At 34.4% G+C, this 17,929-nt stretch overlaps 1 protein-coding gene across 1 annotated transcript in view; it reads left to right on the top strand.

Annotated features, from left to right (window-relative positions):
• Positions 1 to 209: 209 nt before the first annotated feature.
• Positions 210 to 17,929, top strand: part of FUT9 (fucosyltransferase 9) — a 98,499-nt gene continuing 80,779 nt past the window's right edge. The window contains exon 1 of the mRNA XM_054557891.2: positions 210 to 4,328. Coding sequence (XP_054413866.2) covers positions 4,124 to 4,328 — 205 coding nt within the window. The 5' untranslated portion in view covers positions 210 to 4,123. The remainder of the gene's footprint in view (positions 4,329 to 17,929) is intronic.

Raw genomic sequence — 17,929 nt, forward strand, 5'->3', positions numbered from 1 at the left:
CATGGAAAATTTTATGTTCTCAATATAATTTGCAAGCTAATTTTGAATTTAGGTCAATTTCTTTTTATATTAGTTATTTTTGAAAATGGGTTTTAATTTGGGGTAAATAATGCCTATACCAATAAATCATTCTTATATATGAATATAAGAATATATTTACTATATATATTCATATATATGTAATTTATTTAATAAGTTAAATTAAAAAAAGAAAAGTAGTCTTTGCACAGATGTGAACCTCTTACTGTTCATTTCACATGATTAAAAAATAAGGAAGGAGGTAGAATTCTGGGATACCGTGCTTTGTTTTTGAGTTAAGAAATACTGCAAAGCAATAAGTGTTACTCATGTCAATGAGAGAGAAATAAAACAACCCAATCTCTTTTCCTTGGATGAAAGCAAGCTATGGACAGGAGCCCATCATGAATCAGTAGTGTCCCTACAACTTAAGGCATGTTTAGGCTGTCAGGAGATGCTGTTCCTTAACAACATCTAATACTGTCAGACCGAGAATCCCTTCTCAGGCCTTACTCTCTAATCTCTCCAGCCCTTGTTTTGCTGAAACTCCTGTCTGAGGATATAAAGCTGTCAGGGAATTGGAGGTGGTGGTGGATAGGTTATTAACATCCCTGTTTCAGAACTCTGAGTGCATTGTGACACAAAATATGATTTAATACATATTTTATAGCAGTGCTATCTAATAAAACTATAATGTGAACTGTATATGTTATTTAAATTTTTCTCATGGCCACATTTTTTAAAAAGTAAAAAGAAGCAGGTGAAATGAGTCTTAATGATATATTTTATTTATTTAGCCCTGTACATTCCAAATATAGTTATTTTAACATATGACTAATGTAAAGAAAAGAATGAGACAATTTGCATTCTTTTTTCACACTAAGTCCTTGAAATCCAGTGTGTACTTATAGCACATCTCAATTCAGATACTAAAGTTTTGTTGAATATACTTGATCTATACTTAGACTTCATAAAATTTACAGTTGAAAAAGTAGATTCACAAACCCAGATTATCCTACAAATATTTAAAAGTGTTCCAATAACTAAATCAAGTGTCAGTTTTTAAATTTAAATTGATAATCATCTCCTCAACGACACTAGCTGTATTTCAAGTGCTTAGCTGTCTCATGTGGCTGGTAGCTTCCATACTGGAAACTCTGCTCCAGGGGGCCACTGATATAATGCTTCGGTTCTGCTACCTAATGAATTTTGAAGGCCAACTTCAGACCACATCAAAGGAGCATATGACTTTAAAATTTCAATGACAGAAAAAGTCTAACCCTAAACTTACTACTTAAAATGGAGTTTTACAGAACCCCATGTTTATGAGAAATTATAGAGAAGGAAATATACCAAATGTGTACTTCTAAGCTATATACATGTTGGAATTTGGGGGCTTTTTATTTGCTTCCGTGTACTTGCTTTGTTGTAACTAAAGTAATTTGCTGATCACAGCCCTCCTCATTACAATGAGTAAATCAATAGAAAAAAAAACTAACATTTAAAAAAATTGTTCCATCAAACACATACTTAAAAGAATGAAAATATAGGCATCAGACTTGTAAATCATGTATCTGATAAAAGATTTGTATCCATAATACATAAAAAACTCTTAAAACTTAATAAGAAAGTAAATCTAATTTTCCTGGTAAAATATCTGAGCTTTACCAAAGAAGATGTATGGATGACTAATAAGAATATGAGGAGATGTTCACTAAGGAGATACAAATGAAAACCACAATAAGGTGCCAGAACATACCTGTTAAAAATGGATAAATGAATTAAAAATCTAACAGTATCAAATATTCATAAGCATGCAGAGCCACAGAGACTCTCATTCATTACTTTCATTACTGTTGGCAATTCAAAATGGTACAGTCACTTTGGAAAGTGCAAGTTTCCTATGAAGTTAAATGCTTACTTAATATGTGATCCAGTGGTCCCACTCCTAAGTATTTACCCAAGTAAATTGAAAAACATTTTTGACACACAAAAAAATATGGGAATATTTACAGAAACTTTGATTTCAATTGCCAAAATGTGGAAATAACTAATATGTTGTCTTCAGCTGGTAAATGAATGAACAGACTGTGGTAAATCTATGAAAGGGAATACTACTCAAATATTTTTAAAAGAGAATTATTGATTTATGCATATCATGGATGAACGTTTTAGTGCATCTTGCTAAGTGAAAAAAGGGAGGCCCAAATGACTGCATATTTAAGATACATAATTCAATATATCTTAAATTCTGAAAAAGCCAAAACATAGAGATGGGAAGCAGATCAATGGTTGCCCAAGTTAGAGATATATTGAGTTGGAGTTATAAGAGGGCTGACTACAAAATCATTGATTACATGAGGAAATTTTAAAGGCGATGGAACTGTCCGTGGTGCTGGAAAAATTACTGTGCTCATCAAAACCCGTAGAACTGTACAACACAATGAGTAAATTCTGCAGCATGCACATTAAAAAAAAAAAAAAGAAACAAAACAAATAGGATGCAATATCCCAAAATGGGGTGGAAACAGTGATAAGTGAACCTAATCATCTTACAAATGTAATATATAAGCTTACCGAAGGTGATGCAGTCAAAGGATCTAGCCTATATTTTGGAAAACAGTATTTTGAAAGGATAAAATCTGCAAAGGATGAGGCTAACTATAAAAAGAACTATACATAGACATTGTGTTTTAGTTGATTTTTTTCAAAGGAGTGCAGGTTAGCAATTATGAAAGTACTTTGCATGTATATTAGGGTGGAATGCATAAGTAAATAAATTATAGATATTGGGAGATTGGTTTCACATTGCTAGAGAAACAAGTTATAATCAGCAAGGAGAGATGGCTAAAATTAACCTTGCATTGCTAGATTAGAGATGTAGATATTAATTTGTGAATCTATTTTTATTTTAAAATACATAGATACAGAAATGGGTCTACACACATAACATTTATTAGCTCTATCTACTAAAAAGCTCTAGAAGAAGTGATGCCACATTAGCAATTAGCATGCCTCATGCCCAAATTTTAGTTTCATGCTCAGAGTTTAGAGGTTTCTGTGTATAAATCATAATGCTTCAATCTCAGAGTGAGCATGGAATGTAGGAAATTCAAACAGCATTCTTTATTTAAACACAAGAAAAGTCTCTGAGAGTTTAAGTGACTTGCCTGGAATCAGCAGTTTGTAAAGGATGGAGCATCTACATAGAACAATCTTACCTCATTCTTAATCTTAACTTTTGTACCACATCAAGAAGTCTACACTATATGGAAATATTCTTATTTGTTAAATTATTTGTTTTTAATTTCCAGAAATAATCAAGCTCTTTCTCTTAATTTAAATAAAATTCTGGCAAATTTTATATCATTAAAAAACTATTATTCACATTTAAATTCAAAATTTTTGCCTGAAATGTCTGTTTCTTGTTGAGCTTCAAAGTCCCATCTAGAGGCCAGGTGCGGTGGCTCACTCCTGTAATCCCATCACATTGGGAGGCTAAGGCAAGCAAATCACTTGAGGTCAAGAGTTCAAGACCAGCCTAGCCAACACAATGAAAACCCATCTCTACTGAAAATACAAAAATCAGCTGGTGTGGTGGTGCACACCTGTAGTCCCAGCTACTGGGAAGGCTGAGACAGGAGAATCGCTTGAGCACGGGAGTTGGAGTTTGCAGTGAGCCAAGATTGCACCACTGCAGTCCAGCCTGGGCAACAGAGTAAAGAGTCTGTTTCAAAAAAAAAAAGAAAGAAAGTCCTAACAGACTGGGAAATCATTATTGCTAATTTATTTCTGTTATATTGGACACACATATGCTTTCACTTTAAGGAAATCCTATGCAAGAACCAAAAAAAAAAAAAGAACTACAAAATATAGTCATGCACTGCATAACATTGCAGACAATGATTGACCACATATACAACAGTGGTCCCATTAGATTGTAATAGAGCTAAACAATTCTTATCTCCTAGTAACTTTGTAGCCATCGGAACTTAGTAGCACACAACTCACATGTTTGTGATGATGCTGGTGTAAACAAACCTATCGCACTTCCAGTTGTATAAAAGTGTAGTACATACTGTACAATTACATAAGGTACATAACAATGATAATAAACAATTATGTTATAGTTTATGTATTTACTATATTTTATCATTATTTAGAGTGTACTTCTACTTATTTAAAAAATTTAATTATTAAACAGCCTCAGGCAGGTCTTTCAAGAGGTATTGCAGAAGAAGGGATTGTTATCATAGGAGATGACAGCTCCATGCACGTTATTGCCCCTGAAGACCTTCCAGTGAGACAAGGTATGGAGGTAGAAGAGAGTGATATTGATGATCTTCACCCTGTGTAGACCTAGGCTAATGTGTAGGTTTGTATCTTAGTTTTTACAAATTTAAAAGGTAAAATAAAAAACAAAAATTTGTAAAAATAGGAAAAAAGCTTATAGAATAAGGATTAAAGAAAGAAATTATTTTGTACAGCTATGCAATGTGTTTGTGTTTTAAGCTGTGTTATGAAAAAACTCAAAGACTTAAAAGTATTTTTTAAGTCTACAAAGTAAAAGTTACAATAAGCTAACATTAAATTACTGAAGACAGAAAAACCTTTTTATAGGTTTAGTATAGCATTTGTACAGTGTTTATAAAGTCTACCATAGTGTACAGTAATGTCCTAGGCTTTCACATTCACTCACCACTCACTCACTGACTCACCCAGTGCAGCTTCCAGTCCTGCAAGCTCCATTCATGGTAAGTGCTTTATACAGGTGTACGATTTTTTAATCTTTTATACAGTATTTTTACTGTACCTTTTCTATGTTTAAATATACAAATACCATTGTGTTAAAATTTCCTAAAGCATTCAGTATAGTAACGTGCTGTAAGTTTGTAGCTTAGGAACAATAGCCTAAGTGTGTAACAGCAGGCAATACCATCTAGGTTTGTGTAAGTCCACTCTCTGATGTTTGCACAACAATGAAATCACCTAACATCACATTTCTCAGAACATATCCCCATCTTTAAGTGACACATGACTAAAAGACATAAAGTGTCTTTTACTGCAAAATAATTACGTCTCACAAAAGCATTCATCATGTATTTTCTTAAATAACAATCTTCCCTACTGCAATTTTGTTAGATTTATACATAGTATCTCAGAGGAAATAAAGTCATTTTATAAAGCCAAGCTAACCTGTGATCCTTTCCTTTAATACCTTCATCACTATGCCCATCTGCTGCAATTTTTCTAAGTAAGTGTGATCTCATAATCCACACAGTTTTAATATGAAGAAAATTTATAGCATGCTCTTACTAATCAATAAATCAAGCTTTCTCCCTATTGCTTTCCAATCACAATAATGACTTCTAAGGGAGCTTATTTTATTAGGTAATTTGAAAATACTTTACTAGGCTATTCGAGGAGCTTCTTGAATATGAGGGGATTATTAACAATAAAAGAAGATACACCCAATAGAGAAATAATTTCTATACCTTCAAATAATAGTATAGTAGGTATAGGAGGCAAATGCAAAATCAGTGTGATCCATTATATATTTAACCCTCATTTGTTATCTGTTACAATGCATAAATATGTTTTGAAAAGAATATTATCAAATCTATTTGAATTTTCTACCATATTTAATGTTCAGAATTCTCATTATTTTATTTTTTCTGATTTAAAATCCTTCTACTATAGTAAAAGTCTATTTTATTTGTTTTGTTTGCTTGTTTTGTTATTGTTTAAAAGACTATTCAGAAGAGTTCCTTTTTATAAGACCACCTTTTTTTTTTTTTTTTTTTTTTTTGAGACGGAGTCTCGCTGTGTTGCCCAGACTGGAGTGCAGTGGCGCGATCTCGGCCCAGTGCAAACTCCGCCTCCCGGGTTCACGCCATTCTCCTGCCTCAGCACCCCCAGTAGCTGGAACTACAGGCACCCGCCACCACGCCCGGCTAATTTTTTTTTTAATTTTTTTTATTTTAGTAGAGACGGGGTTTCACCATGTTAGCTAGGATGGTCTCGATCTCCTGACCTCGTGATCCGCCCGCCTCGGCCTCCCAAAGTGCTGGGATTACAGGCGTGAGCCACGGTGGCTGGCCAAGACCACCTTTTTTTTTTTTTTTTTTTGGTACTAAGACTTTCTACTACTCTGCCGCCTGGTGAATAACAGGTACTTAAAATATTTGCGGTTTTGACTTCTAAACAAAATAACATTAAGCACATTTTTTTTTCAGTTAATTTTAGGAGTAATTGGGGTAGCCTGGAAGAAATCACAGATGGGAGATGCTCCAGAGCTCCACTGTTTGTGATGACTATTCAATATGCAACATAAAATGAGTCTTGGTGGTGTCTCAAATCTTTCTCCTCCACAAGGAGAAGTAGATGGAGTATAGATGGATGCATGGGTGAATAGAGTAGGACAAATAGATGGAAAGATAGTTGGATCATTCTTACACATACCATCCAATATCTTCCATACCATGGATAGTATTTCATCCTTACTTGTTTCTAGGAACTAAGGAACATAGTTGGTAATACAGAATCCTATGGAACTCCAATAATTTCAGAGAAAATTGAGGACACAGTATTTGTACCCTCTGCACGCAGAAGAACTTACTGCTTTATTTTGGTAACTAAAAAATTAAAATTAATTTACTTTTGCCTTGATAGTAGGGTCAAAATCAATGTCTATGGAAGACTACCTATAATAGTGACTACTTTAAATTCTTTTCTCTTCTTATCCCTTATAATGATATATCCTTACTTTCAATATGCAGATATAAGCAGTTCTAAGTCTATGCTTCAAATTACATGCTCTGGGGAAAGAATTAGTCAACAAAGATGTCAAGAAAATCTGAATTTATTATTTTCAAATTGTTCTTAAGTTTTATTTTTAGAGACTGTCATTACCTTGTAACTACTCTACAAAGAGACAAGAAAACACTTAACGGTGAACTAGTCCCCCTAGGAAAAACACTGTGGAGTGAATATTTATGTCATTCAAGTAGTTAGAATAAGTAGAGGCAGATAAAGTACCCTAAACTTTTATTTAAAACCGTGCATATTAACCCTGTGGGCTTTCTTGCTCTCCTTATAAAGTCAATTATCACTCTATAGGTTTTTGAATTTTAATTTCAGTTCATTTTAAACTATATTGTATCTCTTCATATTAAACAATTAGTCTTCTCTTTTACTTTGTATGTTCCATCATTCCTTTTTAATTCATGTCACTTTTGTACTCTAAACACAGTAGGATGCTAATTTAAAATTTGTGACCTTAAATTCATGTCATTTAAATCCCCCCAAATGAATATAGTGATTCATCCACTTTTATGTTTGAAATACAATCTGCCTTAAAATAAATCTCTATGTTGCTAAAGGGTAAAACCTAGTATATGCCTCTTGATTTTATGAGAGCACAAGATCAAATCTTCATTATATTTAGAGCTTACACTGAAGATGGAAAGCTGCTTTATATGATAAAGTGAGGGAAACATCAGTAAGTCTTCAAGGAGGAGAAGATGAGATGTGCTGGGTAGCCAAAAGAATTTTAGTAAAGTGATGGTCTGTGTTCAATATTAGCTTGTGCACTTTGCTGTGATATAACAGCTCTCCATCTAAAACTTCTGCTAACATTGCATGTACCTTATATGAAATTTTAGGGGAAATTAAAGAGACTCAGTTTCACATCCAGGTCAAAGCAATCAGAGAAAAAGGAACATTTATGGTAGATAACACATGAATAGAATTTGGAAATCTCTAGTGCAGAAGTCCAGGACCCTAAGTAATCAGGAGTTTCTAGAACCCCTTTAATTCTCAGAAATCTTATGGGGCATTGGGATTTCCAATACAATATTGGATGGGTGGCTGGAACTCTCAAATGCAGAAACTACACTTTAGGTTACTTTTCTTATTACACAACATTAAAGCAATATTTAAAAGGTCAATCCAGTCAGAATCCAACCACCACAGAAATTCACAGAATTATTTGCCTATGTTTCCTTTTATTTCTAATCCATATGTACACATAATTTTACATGGTATAGTTATAATTTTGTTTTGATTTTGTAATCAGTGTCAAATCATAAACATTTTAACATGTTCATTTTTTGTAGGTGCCCTTATAATGACGATTTGCCTAACCCTTTTCTTATCTTGGGTATTGGAGTGTACTGGAGTTTTCATATATATAAATAACACTTCAATTTAAATATTTCTCAAATATTTTGCTTTCATCAAATAAAAAATGGAAATAAAAACAAGCTTATGGCCGGGTACGGTGGCTCACGCCTGTAATCCCAGCATTTTGGGAGGCCGAGGCGGGTGGATCACCAGGTCAGGAGATAGAGACCATACTGCCTAACACAGTGAAATCCCGTCTCTACTAAAAATACAAAAAAAAATAGCTGGGCATGGATAGCTGGGTGTGGTGGCAGGCGCCTGCAGACCCAGCCACTCGGGAGGCTGAGGCAGAAGAATGGCGTGAACCCAGAAGGCGGAGCTTGCAGTGAGCCGAGATCGCGCCACTCCACTCCAGCCTGGGAGACAGCCGCGAGACTCCGTCTCAAAAAAAAAGCTTATATTGTAGAGCTGTTGTGAGGATTAAATGTAAAAAAATGCATAACAAAGATTATGCATAATGTCAATTTGGACCAATTTCTAGAAATCTAATTATTGACGCAAAGGATATGACTATATATTCTTTCTGAGGCTGTTGAACGAATTACTAACTTCCAGAGTGTTCAGCTGGCAAAAGAATAAAAACTGGCTGTCAATATCTTAAACAAAAAAAACCCAATGCTGAAGTGATCACTTATTTTAAAAAGGGCAAAATATAATTGTCAGGCACAGTCTCTCAGAGCAGAGAAGACTGCTAATATTATAGAGGGCTTTGAGGAAGAGTGTAATTCAGTTACTGGTTGACTTCCAGAGGCATTAAGTGTATTGACGTCATTTGTAGAAATATGGTTCTTCAGGTGAGAATTCCTTTGATTAATCAACTTCCAGAAGTGTGTTCTTTGAAGTGAGTCTTTTTCTGATTAACTGACTTTAGGAAGTTAGGGTTATAACTAGTTGGTTGACTTGCAAATGCATGTTCACTGAGATGCAGAGCCATTAATTCTTCAACTTTGTGTAAAATCAGTTCTGATAGTTTCTGGAACTGTCATTGATTAAGCAGTTTTAAAACCATTTCTGGTGACTACTTGCTACCATAGCTACAGAAAAATATCAATCATTTCCTAGGAGTGTGGGGACATTTTATTCTCAAGCTGTAGTTGAAATAACTTATGAGAAAAAAATCACAGAGGAAATGATGGAAAATACCAAGGGCTTTTCATGAGGAAGAGGGGGAAATAACTAGAAATTTGTTTTTAATGCAATCTTCTTCTGCTTGAGAAATACTATGTCAGTATCCAACAGTGAAACAGATGTGGAAAGCTAGTATCCATTGAAAAGAGGAGTAGAACTAGGATGGAAAGGTAAGCACATTTTACGTAAGTTAGTTAAATTGTTAAAGAAAACTTATTTCCTATTTTATTGTCAAGAAATTATATAATTATACATTTTGTGGGATCACAAATGTCTGTTTATTAAACTTTTTAGTTCATAAGGCTGCTTTTCTTTCTTTCTTTCTTTCTTTTATTTATTTATTTTTTTTTGAGATGGAGTTTGGCTCTGTCACCCAGGCTGGAGTGCAGTGGCAGAATCTCAGCTCACTGCAAGCTCCACTTCCTGGGTTCACACCATTCTCCTTCCTCAGTCTCCTGAGCAGCTGGAACTAAAGGCGTCTGCCACCACGCCCGGCTAATTTTTCTGTTTTTAGTAGAGACAGGGTTTCACCGTGTTAGCCAGGATGGTCTCGATCTCCTGACCTTGTGATCAGCCCGCCTTGGCCTCCCAAAGTGCTGGGATTACAGGCAGGAGCCACCACGCCTGACCAAGGCTGCTTTTCTCTAAATCCATACTTACATAGATTACTTGATCATCTTTATTTTTTATTTTTGTTTTTCTTTTGTTTCATTTTTTTTGCATTTTCTCTCTCTTTAACATAAATTGTGTTCTTACTTGCTTATATTCCATTCTAGAATGGCTTCTAGTCTCCTCCCAGAAGGCTGACCCTGCCAGTTCTAAATTTTTTTCTGACTCTCATCCTCCTGAATTTTGCTTTCCTCCATAGTCAACAATTTTGTACGCCTCCTTTTCTTTTTTTAAATGACATTCAGTTTCTGAAATATTGGCTTCTCTCATTATACTTCCACCCCCATTCTTCCACCATGCAAAAAATAACTCTTCTTCTCTCTTCTTTTGGCTAAACTTTCCAAAAAGATGTATAATTTTTTATTTTTGAAAAATGTGTTAGTGACATACGTCCTGGTTAACTCATTCCAAATGATGTCTCTATCTTGCATTCTGTCTTACTGTTCTACAACCTATTCCAGCACCATCAACAGATGACTCATTTCAGCCTGACCTCATGAAAAGAGCTTGCATTCTAGGTTCAGACAGAATAACAAGAGACTCCTATTTTTACCATTTGCTGGCTGACGTAATCTTACATGAGTAATTTAAGCTATAGGGGTCTCACCTCCTTTATCTGTAAAATAGGAATTCTAGTACATGGGATGGTAATGATGATGTAAAGAAATCATGTATAGAAAACATATAAATAGCATACTCTTTCTACCCAGCAGGAGCTACGTAATTGTTAAATCTTGTGTTTATTTCTTATTATCTCTTACTATGTTGACTGTTCTTCCAAATTGCATAACCAAAAGATCCATGAGGCCTAATGTCAAAAGCTCAATGTCTTTGTCGTCTTATGAGGCAAGTCAGTTTATCTCATCTTGTTCATTTAGGGATAAGAATAATTCCTTCTCTACCTTAATTACATTGTGGCAATGGCAAATTGAAATGTGATATTGATTACAGAAGTACTTAATCATTATAATAACAATAACTGTTAGCATTTTAAAATCTGGTATTGTCTATGTGTAAGTCACTGTGTTGGCACTTAATAAATGTAAGCTCAGTTTTTACAATTATCTAACAGGGATTAATATTATTTCTAATATTTATGTGAGGAAACTACAGCTAGGAAAGATGAAGTAGTTGGGTCAAGGATACATAGGTGGGAGGGAACAGGGCTAGAATTGAAGTCTTCTGAACCTCCACCTGCACCCTCAGAGCCCCATGCAACAGTGAATAATCAAATGCATTCAGTTTCCTTTCATTAAAAATGCTCCTTGGCCACTACTTGAACCATGATCCTTTACTACCCAGCTCATTTTCAAAGGCTCCTGATAACTCTCCTAAAAGCATTTTAGAGCTAGATCCTGCCTTCGTTTATTTTCATTATAGCTGCTTTCTTTTCTATGTCATTAATTCATGCTTCTCTTTTGTAATTTGGTTCTCCACCAAGTGCTCTAGGGAATTAAAAACACATGCACACAATATTTAAGCTTTTCAGCGAGTGAAGGTTGACCTCAGTTCCTGTTTTTCCTCCCTCTTTGTGCTGTCTTCAGGGTTGATGTGCCTCCCTCCTCTTCTACCCCCAATAGTGCTTAAGCCTCTCTCATGTCGGCGCAGGTTAAAACTTGTCCACAGCCTCTGTATGTTTCATTAGTCTGCTTTACATGCTATAAAGGAGTACTTGAGATAGGGTAATTGATGAAGAAAAGAAATTTATGGTACGGCAGGCTGTACAAGAACCATGGCACCAGTATCTGCTCAGCTTCTGGTGAGGTCTCAGGAAGATTTACTCATGGAGGAAGACAAGGAAAGCCAGTGTGTCCCATGGCAAAAGAGGGAGCAAGCAAGAAGAAAGGGTGCTGGGCTGTTTTAAACAACCAGCTCTAGAGCAAGAAGTCACACATTACTGCCAGGAAGGCACCAAACAGTTCATGGGAGATCTGCCCCCATGACCAAAACACCTCCCTTCAGGCCCCACCTCCAACAAGATGTCATTCTTTGCTTCCCTAAAGTTCTTAGGTCTTCAAAGCACCCACTCAACAAAGCAGAAAAGTATTTATACCATAGTTATGCTATTCTGTAGATCCAGGGCATATTGCAAATTATCAGTTACATGCAATGAGTTGTTAGGCTTCAGTGCATTTTAAAGCAAAGGATTCTCTGCCTCTGCTTCAGACTTAGAGATTGAGTTGGTCTTTATATACACAGGTTTGTAAATTCAAACTACACTTTAATTCATGTTATTTACTACTATAAACATACTTTTTTCACCTAAATACGTTCAATGGAGGTAGAGGCAATATCATTTCTGTATTCTTTAACTTCCCTGTGGAGATTATAGCATGGCCAGGCAGTGAATGAGAAATACAAAGTGATGATTAAAATGGAAATGAACCATCTGTAATAATATTAAATAATTGAGCAGAAAATTTCAATCTAAGTGTCAAGGCTTATCAACCAAAATAATTCATGGAAAACTATTATTAAGAATGGTTTCAGGTTATTATTAGTCTGAGGATTAATAATTTCTTTTGTTAAAAACTATTGTTTTTTTAAACGTTTATTTGAGGTCCAGGGGTACACGTGCAGGTTTGTTAGATAGGTAAATTGCATGTCTCAGGGGTTTGATGGACAGATTATTTCTTTACCTAAGTAATAGGCAGAGTATCCAATAGGTAGTTTTTCAATCCTCACCTTCCTCTTATCTTCCACCCTCAAGTAGGCCCCAGTGGCTGGCTCTTATTCCCTTCTTTGTGTGCATGTGTACTCAATGTTTAGCTCCCACTTATAAGTGAAAATACATGATACTTAGTTTCTTGTTTTTGCATTAGTTTCTTAGGACAATATCTTTCAGTTCCATCCGTGTTGTTGCAAAGGATGTAATCTCATTCTTTTTTATGGCTGCATAGTATTCCATGTTGCATATGTACCACATTTTCTTTATCCATTCTATCATTGATGGGCTTTTAAGTTTATTCCATGTCTTCGCTATTGTGAATAGTGCTGCAGTGAACATATGTGTGCATGTGTCTTTATGGTAGAATTATTTATCTTTCTTTAGTTATATATCCAATAATGGGATTGCTGGGCTTAATGGTAATTTTAAGTTCTTTGAGAAATCCCCAAACTGCTTTCAGTAATGGCTGAACTAATTTACATTCCCATCAGCAGTGTATAAGTGTTCTCCTTTCTCCTCAACCTTGCCAGCATCTGTTATTTTTTGACTTTTTAATAGCAGCCATTCTGATTGGTATGAGATGGTATCTCACGGCGGTTTTAATTTGCATTTCTCTAATGTGATGTTGAACATTTTTTCATATGCTTATTGGCCATGTGTATGTCTTCTTTTGAAAAGTCTATGTTCATGTCCTTTGCCCACTTTTAAAGGGGTTGTTTATTTTTTGCCTGTTAATTTGTTTAAGTTCTTAGAGATTCTGGATATTAGAACTTTATCAGATGAATACTTTTTAAATATTTTTCTCCTATTCTATAGATTTTATCTGTTTACTCAGTTGATAGTTTCTTTTGCTGTGAAGAAGCTCTTTATTTTAATTACATTCCACTTGTCAATTTTTGAAACTACTCTTTTAAAAAAGAAAATTGTAAAGAGCTTTTTAAGCCAAGTTTAACAAGCAATAAACTTTTAAAATTAACAGAGTCAACTACCTAATTATCAAAACTTCAGTATAACAAAAAAGATACTATAAACAAAATTAATTTTGTCTTTAAATTTAAAAACCTGGGAGAAAATGTTCCCCCTAAAATTAGACAAAGGCTTAATTTTGTAATATGTAAAGAGTGTTCACAACTTAATTATCCAAAATGCCATAATAAAAGAGGCAAATAAAGTATGAATAGTCATTTCACAAAGGAAATAAAAATTATCCCAATAAAGACAATAATGTCCAACCTTACCAATTAATGACCTGACAAAGGCAATTTTGTGGTCTAATGGGACACTTTTTCATTTGTACTGTATTAAATAGTTCATAACATTCATTGTTATTAAGTGTTGTGGAAAATTTGATTCCAGGTGAAGCAAGTTGGGCCCTTTTGGATAACATACTGGTAATACTTACAAAAATTTTAAAAACATATATTGTTTGACCCAGTAATTCTACCTGTGGTAATTTATTCATCAAAAACACTTGTATGCACCACTAAGAAGCCTTCACCAAAATGTTTATTGCAAATTTAGAATGACAAAGTATTAAAAATAATCAAAATGTCCATCAATAGGAGAAAAGTAAAATATATAATAATATATTCTTACCAATCAGTGCTAAGCAACCATTGAAAATAACTTGGTGAATATATAAAGACAGATTAAAATATCAAACTAAAGGGCCAGGCACATTGGCTCACACCTGTAATTCCAGCACTTTGAAAGGCTGAGTAGGAAGGATCTCTCCAGCCCGGGGGTTCAAGATCAGCCTGCGCAACATGGTGAAACATCTCCACAAAAAAATACAAATAGCCGCCAGGTGTGGTGGCTCACACCTGTAATCCCAGCACTTTGGGAGGCCGAGGTGGGCAGATCACAAGGTCAAGAGATGGAGACCATCCTGGCTAACACGGTGAAACTCCGTCTCTACTAAAAATACAAAAAAAAAAAAAAAATTAGCCGGGCATGGTGGCGGGCACTTGTAGTCCCAGCTACTGGGGAGGCTGAGGCAGGAGAATGGCATGAACCTGCGAGGCAGAGCTTGCAGTGAGCAGAGATCGTGCCACTGCACTCCAGCCTGGGTGACAGAACGAGACTCTGTCTCAAAAAAAAAAAAAAAAAAATACAAATAGCCAGGCATGGTGGCATGTGCCTGTGATCCCAGCCATCTGGGAAGCAGAGGTGGGAGGAGGTCACCTAAGCCCAGAAAGTTCAAGGCTGAAGTAAGTTGCAATTGTGCCACTGCACTCCGACTTGGGTGACAGAGTGAGACCCTGTCTCAAAAAATAAAAATAAAAAATGAAACAGCTTCAAACTGTTCACTTTAAAAAGCAAGTCTCAGAATAAAATAAATAGAAGAGTCTCAATTTTCTCTTAAAAATCATATATATGTATAAATATATCTAAATATATATAAAAGTGTATAAAGTTTTGAAAAAGTTCTAAAAGGATATTTGACACACTGAAACAAAAGTGGTTACCTCTTGGGGAAGAAAATGGGTTGAAAGAGTGGCAATTGGTATGAATTTGGTATTTGGTATTAAAATTTTGTATTAATTATTTTATATACACTTGAATTATTTACGTTTTAATAATAAAAATATATTCTTCTATTACTTTTATACTTCTTATAAGTCACACAAATACAGGTAGTATAACTGAAGTAAGTAAATGTTTTCAGAAAAGATTTGATGAATTACCAGTCAATTAGTGATAGTGTTCTGAAGAGTGGGCATTTTTGAACATTTTTCCTGTTATGTCTTGAATTTTTTAATTAAATTTCAAAAAAATTAATTTTACCACACTTGTAGGGCTTAGCTTTGGCTAGAATCAAAATTTTACATAAATTAGACGTCAGTTGGAAACAAATAATCAGAACCTCCTCAATAAAACAACATTGGGAGGGGGGAGAGGGGGTACGAATCTCAGCACGGTTTTTGGGAGACAAATTTTTTAACTTTGTATTTGAAAAGTACTTTTTATTTGACAAGTAAAAAGAAAAAGAATCTTAGACAAGGCAGTATGAGAAAAATTAATTTTAAAAATAAATTTAAGAAAGGAAAAGAAGTTAAAATTTGACTTTCTCTGCTATTAGAGATATTTGTTATGTAATTTCATAAATATTATAAGAAACTTCACCTGTCTTCATGTATTAAATAAGATAGAGTAAAAATGAAACCTGGTGTGAATGCTAACGTCACATTAATAATGCCATTAGTTATATTCTCTCCCTACCATCATCTTGAGTGTCTCAGTGACACAATAACATGGGATCCATTTAGTGCTTGAAAAATTAAATAAACTCCCATCCTTCTTTGAAAATATCTCTCTAAAAAGCAGAGACATTGTTCTTGGACATTAAAGAAATTCTGTAGATTAACTGCAATTCATGAGCCCGAGTGAAACTTTCAAGCACTTTAATTGTTGCTATAATTATGAATATCCAATCTGTTTTTACATATTATTTTTATTTTTTATTTATTTATTTATTTTTTTATTTATTAACTTTTTTTTTACATATTATTTTTAAAGGATACAAAAGTAATTCTTTTTCCTCCTTCAAGATAATACAGTAAAATTTGTTTTCTTTGACACAATTTTAATTGAACTACATACACATGTTTTCCAACTTAGTGTGGCAATAAAAAAAGTGATCATTATTCTTCTGACTCATTCTAAAACTCTTACAGTGTGCGAGGAAACTCTTGGAGCTTTGCTTTTCTCTTTACTGTGGCAGGGCAAACTTGCTGCTTGCTACTCTGCAGCCATTTCTGAACTCAAATTATTTTAGAAATTCTTCAAAATTTAACATTTTCTCCTGATCCTTTTTGAGGAATCAGTATACCATAGTGGTCGTCCATGCTTATAAAACTGGGTTAATAATATTACCACCTACACTGTTGGTTTGAGAATGACACAAGATGGTGTGTATTTGTTATGTGCAGGACCCAGTACCTGGCTTGTATGGAGGAGCCCTTTCTAAGTAAGTACTGCTAGCATTATTTTTTCTTCTATGAGTTCCTATTTTCTTTTACCCTAAATTATCATCACAATAGGCTATACATTACTTATTTTCCAAAATAAATGTTATGGTAACCACCTGCGTAAAGAAAAGTGAAAAAAATAGAACGTATTATGAATGACTATTTCCGAAAATTCAACTATCTAACATTGCACAAATAACAGCTTGAAGAGTAGCTTGATTTTTCTCATTTTCAACTTATTTTTTCTTTCCTTCTCTTTCCATATTTATATTGTAAGTGGTTGCCAGCACTGACCAATGCGGTTTTCCAGACTACAAATGTAGTGTTGTCATACTCCTCCAAACACACACATACACAGGAACACACACATCTTTGTTTCAAATCATTGTTAACCTTAATCATAATTGTTTAAGCAAAAGGAGAAATGCAGGCTACAAATCCCTATCTCTTAGAAGAAAGTTTTATAGACAGCTTATTCGCATTCTACTGCTTCCAGACCTTCAGAGGAAATATGTGCTTGTTCCATAACCTCAGAATGCTTTAGGGAATCCCAGCTTCCACATTCATTCAGTGATTCCTCTGGGAGTCATTCTCATAAGTACCCCAAAGAAACTGAGATTGAGAAAAGATTTCCTATAACTTTGCAGACATTATGGAAACCAAAAGAAGTATCCTTTTTTTCTTCACCTGGTATACAACAAATTTATTGCCTCTTCTCAAACAAGTAAACCATTTCTCTAATATGTGGAGAGGAATTAGGGAAGGGGAGGTGATCTAAAATTTACTAAATTGCCTAAAACATGTCAATAAATTACAAGAGTTATTTTTCCTATCATCACAGTTCTATGAAGAGGATATTATAGTCTTCATTTCTCATATGAACGAGGCTCAGAGAAGTTAAAGATTTTCCTGAGTCCCAGCATGAAATGCAGAAGATGCAAATGGTGCCATTTATCAATTGCATTTCTTCCTGTCTCCCTACAAAATTCCCATGTTATCCATGATACATTGTATTTTCTCATCCTAACATTTACATCACTAGATATTGGAACAAATTCAAAAGTCATTTTTTTATATTATTTGTTTTTTTAATAAATGCTAATACTTTATTGGAGATAGGAATTCTTTTCCACTCCATGAAACTTTTTATTAGTACTCAACATCATTCCAGAAAACTGACTGAAAAACAAAGGTTGAAAGAACATATATGTCTGCTGTTCCATTTCTAAAAGCCTTTATAAGCTGCTCCTGAAAATGAGCAAATGTCAGTGTTTCTGCCCCCAGTAGAACG

Source organism: Pongo abelii, chromosome 5, assembly GCF_028885655.2.
Source record: "Pongo abelii isolate AG06213 chromosome 5, NHGRI_mPonAbe1-v2.0_pri, whole genome shotgun sequence".
Lineage (NCBI taxonomy): Eukaryota > Metazoa > Chordata > Mammalia > Primates > Hominidae > Pongo > Pongo abelii.